Here is an 18035-nt window from a genome sequence, read left to right as displayed (position 1 = left end):
TCTTCAAGTTCGTGAAGTTGTAAAGTCTAGCTTCACAAGTATAAGCTCAAAATGAGAATTCACAAGCAAGGTAAAAAAAATTAGGGTTCAATGCCAACCTCACAACATAACATTTGGGGAATATCTCAAACCCTAAGCTTGAAATTTACCTTTAGCCACATATAGTCTTCATAATCATCAATTTGCAATGCATGATGACCTAATTACAACCCAAATTGATGAACACAAAGGTAAAATCAATGAAAAATGTGAGAAATGATCGAGGAAGAAGGTCAAATCGAGTCTAATTTGACCTAAAAGAAGAAAGAAAGTAGTTATAGTCTAGCTGATAGCGCCGCAAGGCTATGATGTAACGCTGTCAAAAAAACTTTAGCGCCCTACAACTTAGGTTGACGTTCTCTTGTTTTTCCTGCTCGAGAGCGTTTCCATGTTACCTCAAGAAATGTAGAATATGTAGGAGACCATTATAGAGAAAATGGTTATTGTTCTTTGTATTTATAAACAAGAATAGTATCAGACTATAAAAGAAATAGACAATACACGTGTAAATCCCTTATCAGGTAATATGTAAAAACGAATAATAGAGAAATACATGTGAAATAACCCAAATGTATATATATATGCAAAAATAGCACTCTATCACTATCAAAAAATGGTGTTGAGCATGAGCGTTGTGACGTTAGTCTCAGAGGCATTTTGATAATTTTGACTCCTTTTTTACCTAAATGTTGACTTAGGGTTTGAAGTGGTTCATTTAAGCCTAAACGCTAACACTCGATAACCTTTTTTATGCTCGAGACCAACAAATTGTCAATAAACACATAAAACATATGAACGAGACCAAATTAAGTTGAGCCCTATAACACGTTTCATATACTATTAGAGTGTTTAACCCAACTTGCACATATCTTGAATACGATAATATTTTTTTAAGTAGTTATCTAAAAAAAAAATTAATTAGAAGTAAATTTGCCATAATTATTTAAGTTTAAAACAAAGTAAGAAATATTTTCATAGTTAAAAATAAGATTACAAAGCTTAATCAAAATTTGAAGGTGAACTATGATAAAATTGAAGGGCAAAATTGATCAATTATTTCGGGGAAAAAAATCAACGTGGTTAAATTACAAATTTTAATTAAAAAAAGGGGCTCGAATCTATTGCCCCAAAAATCCACCGAATTCCAATTACAACCCGAAATAGGCAAGGAATAAAGAAAGAAGAAAGGGCCAAAGAAGAGAGAGAACTGAAGAACATCTCAACTTCGGCTTCCAGTTCCAGAACGAAGCTCAGATTCCATTGCTGCAACTCACACCAGAGTTTCCTTCTAATCTCTTCATCTCTGTAGCCGGCGACAACCCTCTTTTTCCCCATTTCATTCTTCAATATTCGCTGTAAGTATACGCGTTACCAATTTTTCTCCGTTATGTATAGTTTCTAGATTGAGCCTTTTCTCTCTTGTCCGTTCAGGATTATGCCAGACGTGCAAGCCCTTGTGAATGATTTCGTTATCAAACTTAAGAGGCGGTTAGTTTTTTGGAATTGTTGATATTTCTGGAAAGTGAGTTGTAGCCTGTGTGTTTTTTGAACATTTTTTTTAATAGTTCGTTTTGTGATGATATTGTGGCAGTAAAATTGAGGGCTCCTTGGCCACCGCGAAGCATACAGCTGAATTGCTTCGTTCTGTCATTTCGCAGCAGCGAATACCCTACACGAACCAGGCGGCTGCTTTGATTGAAGCTGTGAAAGCTGTTGGCGAGCAGCTGATTGCTGCGAATCCTGTTGGTAGATATATTGATTTATTAGTTTTGTTTATTATAGCTGAAAACCCCAGTCTGTCTGTTTGGGATTTTACCCTTTACAAAATTCAATGTGTTTCCATGGCTGCTTCTTATTCAGGCTGAAAATGAATCGTTAATCACCTATCAATTATCATTCTTTGGTCATGGCCATGTTGTTGTATACAGTGTCTTTAAGTGGTCTATAGCCTTTTTCTTTGTATCACCTGCTAGTTCGTTCGTCTTAAATCTACTAATTTATTAGCTTTTCACTGGCATTTATATGTTGATGTACAACTGCAGAGCTTGCTGTGGGTAATATTGTGAGACGGGTTTTGCACATTATTAGAGAGGAGGATCTCTCTCTCACCACAGCTTCTATTGCTGGGTTGAGCTTATCAGCAGTTAGTGATGATGAAGATGACAGTGAAAAAGATGATCGCCCAGTCCTCTCAGCTGCTGCTGTTGCAGCTGCTGCAAGAAGCACTTTGCGTCCACCTTCCTTGCAAACTCTTCTTGAGGACGTGCCTAATCAAACATCGGTTCATCAAACTTCATCATCTGGAGGTGATTCAGAAGGAAAAAGCAAATGTGAGCTTCCTTGTTATATGGTGATTAGTATTTATTTGCAATTACTTAATAAGGTCTATGTGGTGCTTGAAGACATTTGATTGTGACGGCTAAAATATTTACTGATTTGTCTGATTAACATTGATTTAGGGGGTTGTAATAGAGGGTGTTGCTCGATGTTTGATTTTGAATTTTTTTGAAAAATCGGTTTCCCCCTAATGAGGGAAGAAAGAGAGAATATAACACAAGTGCATAAAAAAGGCCCACAAGAGGAGATCTGGTTAAAGAGAGTGTAACAAAAGACCTAACGATTAATTACAAAAAGCCTTTGTGACTGACCCAAAGAGAAACGTTGAATCTAACAAAAGACCAAACATCTCATGAAAATCCATCTCTACTGTAAAGATTTGATTGTTCATTTTCCACCATAAGCCTCTCAATAAAGCACAACCCTGACTTGCCACAAATTCTCCGTTCTTGCAAAAAGATGGATGGAGGAAGGACTCTTCAATCATTTCCTTGTAGTCTTTGGGTCTGGCCATCTGAAAACCAAAAGTATTATAGAAATACCTCCAAACCGATTTCGGGAAGTCACAATTCCATAGGATATGATCTAAGACTTCCTATACCTTCTAACAAAGAATGCAACAAAACGATTTAATCAAAGTGGCAAATTCCTTGTAAACTGATCAAGCGTGTTAATTCATTTGTGTATTACCCGCCAGGTAAATAACTTCACATCTTTTGAGATTTTCACCTTTCAAAGAGATGAGAAAAAACAGGTTTGCTGGAGGGTGGAAGGGTTGAGCAAACTACGAAAGAGCTTACAAGAAAAGCCTCTAGTTGGATCGGGGCTCCAAGTACAAAAATTCCTCCTCCATGGTCTAAACTCAAACTCCCCAATCAAAGAAAGGAGATCCATTGTATCCGTTGTTTCCCTTTGACAAATGATTGTTATTAGACATTTTGTCAATTTGTAGTTGGCTTCTTCATCCTCTAATGGACATTGTGTATTTAACTTTTATATCTTAAAGTTTTCTATTTTTTTCTCAATTCATTAATTATTCTGTGGGGAACGGCCTAAGTGTTTATTTTTGGGAGCATTTGTGGGTGGGAGACAAACCTTTGTGTGACTTATTTCCTCGTCTTTACTTTCTTTCAAATAAGAAGTTGCATCATGTGGCTTTGGTGCTGTCTTCACCTGACCAATCTTCTCTGATTTTCTTTGAGATTTTGTTGCCCTCTGTTTGATACAGTCAGTTGAGGTGGCATAGCTCCTTTTTATCCTTTGTGACTGCGTTGTCCTTCCTGGGAGGAAGGATGTTAGGTTGTCATCCCTTGATCGTGCGAGGGGTTTCTCTTGCCATTCCATTATCAACATTTTATCCTCTCATTCTGCTTGGTTTGTTCCTCTCGATGCTTTAGGCTTCTCCTCTTTATCGATGATAAAAGTTCCAAAGGAGGTTAAGGTTTTTTCTTGGCAGGTTTTACTGGGAGAGTCAACACCCTAGATTGTGTCCAAAGACATTCCCCTTTCACTATGATTTCGCAATGATGCATTATTTGCAGGAGGCATCAGAAGGATCTGAGTCATTTGCTATGGGACTGCCTGTTTGCAAACTACCTTTGCGATGGGTGGCGGAGTTCTTTTGGGGTTAGTGAGGCTCGGAATAGGGGATGGGTGTTCTTTGTTGGAGGAGGTGGTTTTTCACTCTCCTTTTTGGGAGAAATGTACAGTTTTGTGGGAAGCAAGCTTCTTTACTATTTTATGGAGTATTTTGTTGGAGCGTAGTAGAATATTTAGAAATCTAGAGAAGTTTGGGAGTTGACGAGGTTTATAATTTATTGCTTCCTTTTGGGCATGGGGCACTAGACTGTTTTGTAATTATGATATTGGTCTTGTCTTGTTGTTTTGGATTGTGTCTTTTATGTAGTTATTGTTGGACTTCTGTTTTTTGGTTTGGGTCTTTTCTGTAGTTAGTGTTGGACACCTGTTCTTTTTGGTTTGCCCTTGTATTATTTCATAGTTTCAATGAAAGCTTACCCCCCCAAAAAAATAACTGTTAAGCGTGAAAAATCATTTGTTGTGAGTTGAAATTTATAGATATATTTTTATATTGATATCATTGGAATGTTCTGCTTCTTATCTGCTAGAGTAAATTGGAATTTGAGACCCATTTTGGTTGCAATGCCTATATGTGAATATTTGGAGGTCCAGTTGTATAGATGTGAAGGAAGATTATGATTGACGAGGATTAATTTATTTTCTAATAAGTACATGGATGGTGAGATCATGGGAGCAGTAGCCTCTTCAGGGAATTAGTGATAACGCACAAAGGAACCCTTAGCACCCAGGGATCTTTTCTGCCGGAAATTATTCACCCCCATCTTTGTTTATTTCCCTCTCTCTTCATTTTTGTTGTAGGGTCCTTGATAATTTTAATTGCTTTCTACTTCTTTTGAACAAAAATCTATCCAGAAGTGTGCATGTGTTTCAACTCTATCCATCTTTCTTTTTTTTTTTTATCTATTCATGTGTTTGTTTGCCATTTGAAGTGGTTCTTTATTCATTTAATTACTTATTATAATCATTTCTTTTCCGATTTGTTTTTTTACAAGAACCAACTTCCCATTGATTTAATGAAAATGAATAAATGTTCAAGGGACAAATACAAACATGTAGAGATTAGCTAGGAAAATGGATAAACATTTAAAGAACAAAGAACTTTTCCAATATCTTCGTTTGAAAGACTTGGGAAGCTTATGAATGAATGATGAAACTATGAATGATGTATTATTTTGTTCCACTTTGAATGCAAGTTTGCTCTTTTCCAACAAGTTGTTCTCATTGATAGCTGTTGATAAAAGTTCGAGGAGTCGGAAACTCAAGCATGATGTAATTGAAGCTGTTAATGAGCTCATTCAGGATATTGCAACTTGTCATGAACAGATTGCCGAGCAAGCAGTGGAGCACATTCATCAGAAGTATTTCTCACGTTAACTAATCCTAATAAGCTAAGCTTTTTATTATTTATTAATTTCTTTTTGTATCCTTAAAATCATATTGATCTAAGCCATCTAAATTATGACTTACTGAATCAGTAAAAGGTTATTAACTTTGGGAGTAGATTTAATGTATATTATTTTATCGTCCTCAAGATGTCCTTATGCAAATACCTTCCTCTGTTGTCTTCATGTGCTTTATTTCCTTTTTGGTAAGTTGGTCTATTGTTGCCTCTTATATCAAAGGCTGGGCATTGGAGGGGATGATTGCATTTTTCCCCACTACTTAAAAAAGTTTTCTAATTTTTTCAAAATGGGAAACCAAAGTTGTAAGACCGAAGTTTCTTGAGAGATTAGGCAAGTAGAATATGCTCCCATTTCCTTTTTATCCCTGCGACAAACTATTTTAATAGATTTCTTTGGAGAGAGATCCACATGAGCATACAGAACGAGCATTCACTGGACGACCAAAGATTGAATGAAGCTGCCCCTACCCTATCTATAAAACTCTAAAAGGGCCCGTCATTTAATTCGTGCCTTCTTGGTTTAGGCTTTCAAATAAACTGGCTTTATGGCCTTGTTACCCGCTGCTATGCTCAACTGGTTAAGGCATTGTATCCTCAAACAAAAGATTAGATTCAAATCCCCTCTTGTTGCTCAACTCAAAAATAGATTTCTAATGAGAGGTTTATTATTAGTGGCTTCAAGGTGGGAAAAGCAGCCTATTAGAAAATTTTCTTTTATCTTCTACCTCTAAGGATAATTCCTCAATCTCTTAAGAATAATTATTTCGAATTATTATTGGGTTTAAATGTGAATACAAACAAATAAAGGTATTGTATATTAATTTTGAAGCTATTCAAGTTCAAGAGCTGGCTTCGATTGTGGGGGTACGGTTTTGACTCTTGGTTTGACCCAGACTTTGGCCTTCCTCTAAATGATCACCCAAAGAACATCCAGTTTTGAATTCCAATGAGTCAAATTATTCAAAGCAAGCTGTTATTCAGGAAAAGGTACACTCTCTCTAAAGGTGGTGGGTTAACTCGCATTCGAGCTTCTCACTCAACCTTTCTTCTTATCCCCATTTTTTCATGCCCAAAAAGATGGCCCTCGTCAATTTAGAATCTATGAGATATTTTTACTGGTAAGGCCACGATAAGGAAGGAGGTTCCCACCTTGGTTTGCTGGTACATGGTTGGGTAAGCCATTTCTTTTGGTGCTTTTGATCTTGGAAACCTCTGAATTGTCTTAACGTCTATGGTGATTTGCTTGTGAGAAGTACCTCTGTAGAGGAAAGTGGTGGCTGCTAAATGTAGAGTCTCCAAAGGTGATGATTGGTTGACTAATCAAATGGCTATCAAAGGCTTTCAAGGTTCTTGGAAAGAATTTGAATGGTGGCATACAAGATGCACCTACCATTTACTTCAGGGACTCACCTAGTATTCTAGGTTTCCCAATGCAAAGCTTGGAAATTTGCTGCCCAACCATTTACCTGCTCAACTATTCTAGCTTGAACTCTTCGTCACATGACTTGGAGGTTTTGATTTAGTGGGCTGGACAGCAACTTGAGGAATCTCATCAGTAATCATTCACTGCTTTACACCTTGAGGGCAAGGTGAAAGTTTGGTGGATGGCAGGGAATGATAGAAGCCTCAGACCATGAATGGGTCATTTGTTAGGAGGAGGGATGTAGAATGAGTGAGTTGGGTGTGATCTAATGGTGTATGAATAAGGATAGGGGTTTTATTGTGGAAAAATTTTGAGGTTGTGGGTCTGAGGGAATATATAGTAGGAAGAGCGAGTAATTTGTTAGGCATTCAACATTTTGTTGATCTTGTGAGGATGTCCTTCATCCTTTCTTGTTATCATTAAATTAGCTTTATTCTGTGTTCTATTGTGTAAGTTTGTATTTGATTTACTTGCATCATTCTCTGTTTCTGACTTCAATATGAAATATGCAATTAGAAGTTAGAGGACTTTTGTACTATGGAATTCTAATTTTAAACTTCCTCTTTAAGAATTTACCTCATTATCCTCAAATATATTGAATGCCAAAAATTTTCAGCGAGGTAATATTAACTTTGGGGAGCTCCAGAACGGTATTGGAATTTCTCTGTGCTGCTAAGGAGAAGAAAAGGTCCTTCCGGGTGTTTGTTGCTGAGGGTGCTCCAAGGTCTGAGCTAATAGCTAAAGCTAGCTGTCTGTTAGGGTGTAGATTTATATTTGTTAAACATGTTTGAAAGATATTTTAAAATAGTTAAAATCATTTTTGTTATATTTAAAATCACTTCGAAACATATTTTTATTGATTCAAATCAATTTTAATGGAATGAAAATCGTGTTTAAAATTGTAAAATCAAAAATTAAATTGATTTAGAATGATTAAAGACATGTATGAAAGTGATTTTGAATCTGACAAAAGTGATTTTAACTATTTAAAATGACGTGCAAACATGCCATAAAGTACTGTAGCTTTTGGGTTATATTACACTTAGATATTTTTGGTTCATTCTTCCTCATGTTTCTTCTGAATGTTCCAACAGATATCAGGGTCATCTTCTTGCTAAGGAGTTGGTTACAAGAGGTTTACAGACCACACTTATTACTGATTCTGCAGTTTTTGCCATGATTTCCCGGGTGAATATGGTATGTGGTAGCTCCATATTGTGTGTATACATATATAAATGCATTTTGTTTCAACCTATGCCTAAAGTGGGATGGACACGACAACTGATGAGATAGCATCATCTTCAAATCTGTTCTGCAAGGTAATAGTTGGAGCACATGCTGTCATGGCAAATGGTGGTGTCATGGCACCAGTCGGATTGAATATGGTGGCCCTTGCAGCTAAAAGGCATGCTGTTCCTTTCGTCGTGCTAGCTGGAAGTCACAAGGTGCTGTTCTTTTTCACGTAAATTTACTTCTATTATAATTCTACACGAAATTTAGGAAATAACTTATTATTGTTATTATTTTTTCTAAATGTCTGTTACTTATTTGACAGTTGTGCCCTTTGTATCCTCATAATCCCGAAGTTCTACTCAATGAACTGAGGTCCCCATCAGAGCTACTGGACTTTGGTGAATTTTCAGATTGCATGGACTTTGGAACTAACACTGGCTCTCCTCTTCTCCATGTAGTCAATCCTACATTTGACTATGTGCCACCATCACTTGTTAGTTTATTTATTACTGACACGTAAGTCCAGCTCCTTTCTCAAGTAGTTTCAAAAGATTTTCTTTTTGTGCTGTTGTTGAATTTCATTCCTTCACCTCCTAACTCCTGGATAAAAAGGAATGGCATGGGAATAATTATTGATGGCGTTTCTTAATTTTCTTAAAAGATTCAATTAGTACATTTTTAAGCAAGATACTTTGGTTTGCTTTGCTATTAAACATTTGATTTCAAATTTTTGGGTTTCATTTGATATTTTTCCTTCGGGAAAAGAAGGGAATGCTGTTATATTGATCTTCTTTATGTCTGTTGTTTCTCATTTTCTATTCCTTGTCTCATTGACAGAGGTGGCCATAACTCATCATACATGTATCGGCTTATTGCTGATTATTATTCAGCTGATGATTTGGTAATTAAAAGAAGGCCTTCTACAGGCAGTTGACAGCTCCCTTCTCATTCATCATATATGTAAGGTTTTTTTCCCATCTCTTTTAAACCTTTTTTATTGCTTGCTCGGTATATCTTATCTACCCATACCATATCCATGACATGCGGTAGAAATTGATTAAATCAAGTAAAGGTCCAATACCCTCTAACAGCTAGTGCTTTTCTCCATATAGAAGAAGAAAATAATTCAAGCTCATATTTTAATGTCGAAGCTGCAATCAATAAGACAATGATTACATATTGATATTGGAAATGGGAACCGGAGAAAGGGACTTATTTTCTCTTATTTGCATACTCAGTGTTATCTTTCAATCAGAAGTAATTCCATTCCAATATTAGCAAAGACCCCCTTTGACTGATTCATCTTGGAGTATGTGAGAGCCTTAGGCAGAGATATAGTAGGATTATTAGTAGAATATCAGTATGATTAATAGAAGAGGCATATGTTAGGTATCTAAACCTGCAACAATGAGAAGAAAATACCCAACGAGGCTATTCCCAAGAAACAGAGCAAAGCTCTAGATGTATTTATTTATAGACTTTAGGGAAAACTTACGGCAGTGCCAAACTACAAGAAATTAAAGAAATAAAGGAACCAAAAGAGACAAACCAGCACTTTCAAGAGGGCTGGTAATTCTCTCCCCTTAGAAGCCACAGAAGCTTTCACCCTAGTATTCCCTACCTCATCCTCTCCTTACCCTTTTCTTTTTATAACCCCAAAGGGCCCGACCCCTCAAGAATCTTCCCCTCTAACGGCATTGGCAGGTCCTATTATTGGAGAAAAATCTCCTCTAACTGTTTCAGCAGGTAATGTCTCCGGTGCAATATCTTTTCTACCCCTCCTCTTATAAGTGTATAATATAGGGGGTGCAACAATACCGCCCTTCTCGAATTGCACCTTGTCCTCAAGGAGGAGATGAGGGAATTGTTGGTTCATGGCATAAACAGACTCACACGTTGCTTCACTCTCCGGTAGATCTTTCCATTTGACTAGCCATTCATTAGCTGCCATTTCTTTGTTCCATCGCACTCCCAATACTGTTTCTGGTACAACTTGAAGCTTGTATTCCTCCGTTAGTGATGGAGGTTGGTGTTGGATTCTACGAGTTTGCCCCAATTTCTTTTTAAGTTGAGAAACGTGGAAGACATTGTGAATTGATGCTTCAGGAGGAAGATCTGACTTATAGGCCACTTCTCCTATACATTCTGTGATTTTATATGGGCCATAAAACCTTGGGGCTAAGTTTTCACATTTCTTACAAGCCAATGATTTATGTCTGTAAGGTGTAAGTTCTAGAAATACCTTGTCCCCCACTGAAAAAGTTAATTCCCTCCGTTGCATCTCCATTGCTTTTTCATGCGATTTTGGGCTACCACCAGATTCACCTTTAGGTTGTTTGTTGCAAAAACATCTCAAATAGGTTTCCAAACACTTGTTAACTCTCTCCGTTCGTCTGTCCATTTGGGGATGGAAGGTTGTGCTTCTTTTCAAGGTTGTACCCATCATTGTGAATGGTTCCTTCCAAAGATGACTCAAAAATATTTTTTCACGGTCTGACACGATTGACTTAGGTACTCAATGGTGGCGAATCACTTCCATGATAAATAAATCAGCTACCTGTTTTGCGGAGAATGGGTGCCATAGTTTGATGAAGTGGGCATACCTAGTCTGTCTACCACCACCATAATTGAATTATATCCTTCTGATTTCGGGAGTCCCTCAATAAAGTTCATCGTCAGCTCCTCCCAAATCAAGTTCGGAATGGGGAAAGGTTGGAATAGACCTGTTGGGGATAAGGCCTCTATTTTGTTCCTCTGGCATATTTCACAACTCTCAACATACTTCTTCACGTCGGTTTTCTTCCCTTACCAAAATAGCTCTCCGTTCATCCTCTTATAAGTTTGAAGGAATCTTGAGTATCCTAAAATTGAATTGTGAAAGGTGTGCAGAAGTGATGGAATGAGAGATGAGGATCGAGAGATGACCAGTCGACCTTTATACAACTTCCCATTTTTCCACTAAGACTTGGGTTTCCCATCCGGATCTTGCTTTAAAACGAGGCTATGATTTTTTTGTAGTTCATCATCTTGTTCTATTTCTCTAAGGGCCACTTTCACATCGAGCAAAGTTGGTACTGTCAACATGTATGCCTCAGCCGGTGTGGAAACTCGTGAGAGAGCATTAGCCGCCTTGTTTTGGAGCCCAAGCTGATATAGGATTTCAAAGTCGTATCCAAAAAGTTTGGTCAACCATTTTTGATGTTGTGGTTGGTCTTCTCGTTGCTCGATTAGAAATTTCAGTGCCTTCTGATCAGATATTACTGTGGATCTATTTCCCAACAAATAATGCCTCCACTTCTGCACGACCAATACAACTGCCATTAACTTTCTTTCGTATATTGATTTGGCCTGTGCTCTTGGTAACAATTTATGGCTAAAATAAGCTATCGGCTTATCATTTTGAGAGAGAATCGCTCCCAATCCATACCCTAAAGCATCGGTCTCGATTACGAATGGTAGAGAAATGACAAGGCTCAGACAAAGACAGTCATCATGGCTTGAGTTTAAGGTTGGCAAAAATCCCCGCAGGGTCGAGTCCTCGCCCCGATCGAATCCTCGGTTTGGCTGGGGATGGGGGATCAAACCAGGAATTATAACTGGGTCCTTGGTCGGGGACAAGGAGGGTATCCTCGCCCCATCCCCGACCTCGACACTACCTCAATTATTATTATATATATATATGAATTTTAGAAATAAATATATATAATATATAATTATATATAATAATAAAAAAAAATGATTCCCCCGGCGGGGATGGAGGGAAATACCCCCCGTAGGGACGGGGATGGGGAATCCCCAACCTGTCGTGACCCTGTTGCCAACCCTGCTTGAGTTCCAAGAATGCTCTCGTAGCCTCTTCTCCCATTCAAAGGCATTCTTCTGTAGCAATTTGGTCAGTGGTGTTGCAATGTTCCCATACCTATGCACAAATTGGCGATAGTATCTAGTGAGTCCTAAGAATCCTTGCAGTTCCAATACATTCCTTGGTTGTGGCCATCGAACCGTTACTTCTATTTTCTCCCCATCTGCTTCCACTCCTTGTTGGGAGATCCATAGGGGTGTTTATGAGTTGGGTTGAAAGACTTTTTAGACCCAACCCTATTGTTCGGGTTTTAAATTTTTTCAACCCAAATAACTCTTATTAAAAAATGAACCCAACCCAACCCAACCATGAAATATTTGGGTTGGGTTGGTTCGGGTTAATCGGGTCATTTACTTAAAACTTTGTTCTAAAAAGAAGCAAAAGGTAAATATGTAAAAATCTAATTTAATTATTTTCATATATTGAATTAAGATTAACAACTCAATTTCAATTTATATAGTGAAAAATTTCTTTCTAAAAGAAACTATTTTAAGAGTTGTTAAGAATAAATTATTAAAAAAATATTGGAATTAAATAAAATTAAAATCCATATATGTATAAATAATTGGGGTATAAATCATAAAAAAAATATATATTTTTTAAAGTTAATAATAAATTCGGGCTGGTTCGGGCTGGTTCGGGTTGGTTTGGGTTATATTAGGTGAACCCATGAACCAACCCAACCCATAAAATTTTCATTTATTTGAACCCAACCCAACCCAACCCAAATGAGTTGATAACTCAACCCAAACTGCATGGGTTGGGTTGGGTTAATCGGTTTTTTCAGGTCATCAGGTTTTTTGAACACCCTTAGAGATCCAGTGCCCCAAATATTGTATTCTTGATTGATAGAATACACACTTCTTCTGGATCTTGTATAATTTGTTGTCTCGGAGCACATTGAAGACCACTCCCATGTGTGTTTCATGAGTTGATATATCGGGTTGTAAACCAAAATGTCATCAAAGAATACTAGCACAAATTGACATAGGAAAGGACGAAATATCTGGTTCATGAGTGATTGAAAGGTGGCTGGTGCATTGGTGTGTCTTGAACGCCGTCTTCTCAATGTCGCTATCCCTCATTCTTATCTAGTGATAATCATATTTGAGCTCTATTTTTTACTTTGAGTACATTGCTGCTCCATTTAATTCATCCAACAATTCTTCAATCACTGGAATCGAGAATTTATCCAATATAGTAGCTTGATTCAGTTTTCAGTAATCAACATAGAAACGCCATCCACCATCTTTCTTTCTTACTAACAGAACTGGACTTGAATAAGTGCTTCGACTAGGGTGTATTAGTCCCGGCTTGTCGCCCACTAAAATTTCCATCTCTTCTTTTTGGGTGTGACCATACTTGTTAGGATGCACGCTAACAGGTTTCTAACCTTCATCAAAATCCTGTGATCAATAGCTCGTATGGGAGGCAATGTATTTGAAGTGGCAAACATGTCCTTACTTTCATCCAACAATGCTTGGATCATAACTGGTAGGTCTTCCTTATCGCGTTCTGTCTCTTCGGGTAATACATCATTATTCTCTTCAACTTCTATGTTCTGAAACTCGATTAAAAATCCTTGGTCGTCCTCCTCTCAAATTTTTGCCAACGCCTTTAAGGACACCTCTGCTCTTGTGAATACCGGATCTCCTCTAAGGATGTCGATGCATCCTCAGATATGAACGCCATGGTGAGGGTGGGCCAGTGTATTCCCATGGATCCTGTTGTACAAAGCCATTGCATCCCTAGCACCACATCAATCTGCCCTAAATCAATCGCCAGAAAGTCAAAAGTTATCTCGAGTTCTAGGAATTTGATCGCTACTGATCGACATCTCCCCTTTCCTTGAATCACTATGCCGTTCCCAATTACTACCCCAAAAGCATTGTTTCCGGTGATTGGTAGTCTTAATTCCTCTACAATTTTCTTGTGAATAAAATTATGGGTTGCTCCACAATTTATTGATACAATCACCTTCCTACCCTTAATTGATCCTTTTAATTTCATTGTGCCCTTGGTGGGAAACCCAAACATCGAACATCATGCTATCTCAGTTATGTCGATAACTTCCATTGCTTGTAATTCAGTTTGTGTTCCTTCTTCCTCTACCTCGGTCTCCTCTTCCTCATCTTCTTCGTTCATAATGAACAACATTAATTCGGGATTTGCCCTCGTTTTGCATCAGCGCCCCGACGAGTACTTTTCGTTGCAGTGAAAGCATAACCCCTTATCCAATCGTTCTCAAAATTCACTATCCGACAGCCATTACAGATCCTCTCACTGGTATTGAGAACTGCCTCATCGTTAGGGCTTCATGCCCATTCGTCAAGTTTTTATCGTTCACACTTTCTTTTTTTTAGGCTTTGGGCCTCTTTCTTGGATGGCCCAAATATGCCTAACTCGGTTGGGGCTGACTGCAAAGCCATATTCCTGTCATTTACTAATTGGGGCTCTCGCATACATTCTTCCAGGGTCGAAGGGTTCCTGTTGATAACTAACAGCCTATAAGGCTGGTTCCAACACCTCCACAAACGCATCACAGAGGACACTCTCTGCCATGTCCAGCAAGGGAGTTGAGTAGTTCACAAACTTCTTCATGAATTCCAAATATGTACCATCTTGTTTGATCTTGATCAACCTTGCCTCCAAACTTCCTTCTCCAGTGGGGCTGGAGTGTTCAAACATTCTCTTCTTCAACTTTTCCCGAGAGGTAATAGCTTTGCGATTGTGACTCCATCGGAACCAATTGACTTCATCGGGAGCCAAACTTACCACGGCGACCTCTACCTTCTCAGTATCATTCAGCTCATGGATCTCAAAATAATGTTCGACGTGATATTCCTCAAGATTCCAGGTTCTCACCTGAGAAAATCAGCATCTCTAGTCGTTTAGATTTGCTTTTGTCCATGCCTCTATTCGTCTGATTAGCAGGACTACCACTTTGACCTTCCCTTTGAGCTTGAGTCGTGTCCCGTCCGAGCGCCGGATTCCTCACCCCTACGCATGGTATTATTCTCCTGGGCTTCCTCAGCTAGTTTCCGATGTTTTTACAGCGTCCCATAAGCATTTCCTTCATTTGCGAAATTTCTCTCGTTGAAGTCCATTTGCTCTTCCATTTGTTTCTGCGCCATAGCCCTTGTTTGCCCCAGGGTTGAATGGCTTTGATACCAATTTGTGAGGTATCTAAACTTGCGACAATGAGAAGAAAATATCCAACAAGGCTATTCCCAAGAAACAGAGCGAGCTCTAGATGTATTTATTTATACACTTCAAGGGAAAACTTACAGCAGCGCCAAATTACAAGAAATTATAGAAATCAAGGAACCAAAAGAGACAAACCAGCACTTTCAAGCCCATAGAAGCCACAGAAGCTTTCACCCTAGATATTCCCTACCTCATCCTCTCCTTACCCTTTTCTATAACCTCAAAATGCCCGACCCCTCAAGAATCTTCCCCTAGCATTGGCAGGTCCTATTATTGGAGCAGAATCTAACCGTTTCAGCAGGTAATGTGACCGGTGCAATACCTTTTCTACCCCTCCTCTTATAAGTGTATAATATAGGGTGTGTAACAGCATATTAGAATATAGGTAGTAAGTTTTTTAGGGATTTTAGTTATACATAGAGGGAGTGGGGTTGAAAGGAGAGAAGAATTTTTTGGGATTTCTTTTTGGGAATTTGGAAGAGAGTAGCTATCTCAAAAGGATATGATATATTATAATTCATTCATTGATATTGCAATATATATTTCTATGTTTTAGTGTTCTCTGTGTTCTGGGTTGTTAGAGTGTTCTTATTAGGAGTTATCCTAACAGAGTACAGTCTTTCCAGTTTGGATATTGTGCACTTTCATGCTTCTCTTATGTCACTTTTCATAAACACCAATGACCCTTTCAGTTGTCAATCTTTTCAGGGTTGCAGTTAGCAATACAAACGAGCTGATGAGAATAATCATAAATTTTTAGCCTTAACCATGTAGAAAACCATCATCCTAGCTTCAAGAAAAGGGAAAGAAAAAGAAGAGAAAAAAATTCAAAGTTGGCTGAACGAAGCTACAAGGTTTTGGCAATTTTGTGTTTATTGCAGAGTTTTCTAGCTGGGCTGAAGGTGTTGGTGTGAAAACAATGGAAATTGATGGTGTTTTCTTTTTTGTTGTTGTTACTTTGTTTTGCTGCCTCAGGCCAGAATTGTTTCTGCAGATCACTGCCAGAATCAATGAATCACAGATAAATCAAGATCTTTTAGCAGTTTGCACAAGAAACTTTTATCATTTGTGATTCTTTTTTTCTTCTCTCTTTATCCCAAGCATTATTCCATGTTGAGAGTTCCTGTAGAAATGAGTTCTAAATAGGCAATATCATTAAGATGATCCCATAGATTATTTAAATGTCTCATTCTTCATAAATCAGCGTTTGTTTTGAACTCTTGCAACTTATATCTTTGCAAATGAGTTAGAAGCCTTCAGTTCTTGAGGTTTTTTCCTCCTTTTTTCATTTATTTATTTATTATTATTATGGCTTGTCGAGGGTAGTTTTGAAATCTTTATAAGAGTTGGATATTTTTATTAATTTAATCTGTAATAAAATATATTAAATGCTTGTAGAAGATTATACCATTGTCTAAAATTTCTTATTTTGTACATGAATAGCCTAATAGGCTATTATTTTACACCAAAGTTGGGTCTAATTTACCTTCTTAGCCTTCTTTACCAATAAGATTTTAAAAAAATTTATATGATAATATTAATATCAAAAGAAGCATGTTAATAAAGTTTAAATGGTATCCTTTCAAAACTTACCCAAATAAAAAAAGTTTTTTCATAAACTAAAAAAATATTGTCTTCATAAATGAAAGAAAAATTGGCAAGAAGCTTTGAAATAATGTATGTTTGACATATATAGTATTATATATTTGAATTTTTTTAGAAATCAACTGGGGTGTAAATTGGGGTATATTTGAAAGTATATGAACAATACAATTTGTATGATTTATTGTTTTATATATTGATTAATATATGTAGTATGTTTACCTTTTTCAATATACTTGTAAGCATATAAAAAAACTAAATCATGGTATATAGAAAGTATATTTATATTTTTCAATATATTACTAGTATATCTGACATATACTTAGATTTCAATAGAGAGGCGATCACTTTTTAATTAAGAATATGAAAGAAAATAAATGAAATTTTAAATAAGAAAAACATTAATTTAAAGTATCTTATATTAAATGAATATCAATTGAAATTAATAAATAATAGAAATAAAATTTAAATTTAAAAATGATAAGAAAGAATTAAATATTTTGAAAATTGATTGATGAGAGAATATAATTAATGATTTTTCAAAAAAAAATCTTATATAATTAATAGTACATTCGGAATTAATATATATGTATATGTATATATATATATATTTTAAAAATATTATGAAATTAAAAATTGAGAGAACCTATCAAACAGCAAATAGATGTCTCAAAGTGTTATTGAAATCTAGTTATGAAATATTACAAATTTTTAGAACATGTGAAATATTATTTATGTAGTAGGCTAATTCTCTAAATTTTTCATAACATAATAGTAAGGCCTCATTTGATAATGTTATTGTTTCTTATCTTTTGTTTTTTGTATTTGTAGGAGTAAAAACAAGAATATGTCTGATAACTACTTTTGTTTCAGATTTCTCGAAAGAAAAGAATCTTCTTTAATTTCTATTTCCTGCAGGTTTTTTTTTAATCTTTTTTAATAATTTAAATGTAATTTAATTATGTAATATAAAAGGTATATGACATGTGAAATATATAAAAGAATAATTATAAAGAATATATATTATCTAATACGAATAAGTTCTAATGCAAAATTAACCACATATTAGTTTTAAAAGCAAAAAAAATAACAATATTACAGTTATTCAATCTTTTTCAAATGTTGTTCAAATTCTATGTGTATTGTTATTTGTTACTCAAGTCATTTGTTTTAAATAATGTTTGACTTAGATCCAAGAACGAAAATATCGTCATTGGTGTATGTATCGTTAAGTGAGATTTATGGATATATGAACAGATATTTAAATATTGATGGATATTTCAGAAAAAATTACGGATATCATGAAAATTTGTAAGAATATTGTGAAATTT

General features: G+C 36.4%; 1 protein-coding gene across 3 annotated transcripts; it reads left to right on the top strand.

Moving 5' to 3' along the window:
• Window positions 1-1164: 1164 nt before the first annotated feature.
• On the top strand, window positions 1165-16366 carry LOC120067059 (translation initiation factor eIF-2B subunit beta). 3 transcript variants are annotated; one of them, XR_005478918.1, is made up of 12 exons: window positions 1166-1394; window positions 1471-1527; window positions 1631-1785; window positions 2082-2369; window positions 5204-5333; window positions 7417-7524; window positions 7895-7997; window positions 8120-8245; window positions 8356-8549; window positions 8871-8993; window positions 15811-15956; window positions 16078-16366. XR_005478918.1 is itself a non-coding variant. In XM_039018440.1 (11 exons), exons 2-10 carry the CDS (start codon window positions 1475-1477, stop codon window positions 8965-8967), a joined length of 1254 nt encoding a protein of 417 aa, XP_038874368.1. In that variant the 5' UTR covers window positions 1165-1394; window positions 1471-1474; the 3' UTR covers window positions 8968-8998; window positions 15811-16332. The 3 variants fall into 3 exon arrangements, 2 of the variants coding, with proteins under 2 accessions (XP_038874368.1, XP_038874367.1); XM_039018440.1 differs by having other exon boundaries at window positions 1165-1394; window positions 8871-8998; window positions 15811-16332; XM_039018439.1 differs by having other exon boundaries at window positions 15811-16332.
• Window positions 16367-18035: the final 1669 nt, after the last annotated feature.

The sequence above is a fragment of the Benincasa hispida genome, chromosome 12 (genome assembly GCF_009727055.1).
Source record: "Benincasa hispida cultivar B227 chromosome 12, ASM972705v1, whole genome shotgun sequence".
Lineage (NCBI taxonomy): Eukaryota > Viridiplantae > Streptophyta > Magnoliopsida > Cucurbitales > Cucurbitaceae > Benincasa > Benincasa hispida.
Note: the sequence above shows the minus strand (reverse complement) of the source record. Positions and strands in the feature narration are given on the sequence as shown.

Coding starts and splice junctions, on each gene's coding strand:
- LOC120067059 (XM_039018440.1), top strand. CDS start 1,475: ATGCCAGACGTGCAAGCCCTTGTGAATGATTTCGTTATCAAACTTAAG. Junction 2,370..5,203: donor TTCAGAAGGAAAAAGCAAAT/GTGAGCTTCCTT, acceptor TCTCATTGATAG/CTGTTGATAAAAGTTCGAGG. Junction 8,550..8,870: donor AGTTTATTTATTACTGACAC/GTAAGTCCAGCT, acceptor TCTCATTGACAG/AGGTGGCCATAACTCATCAT.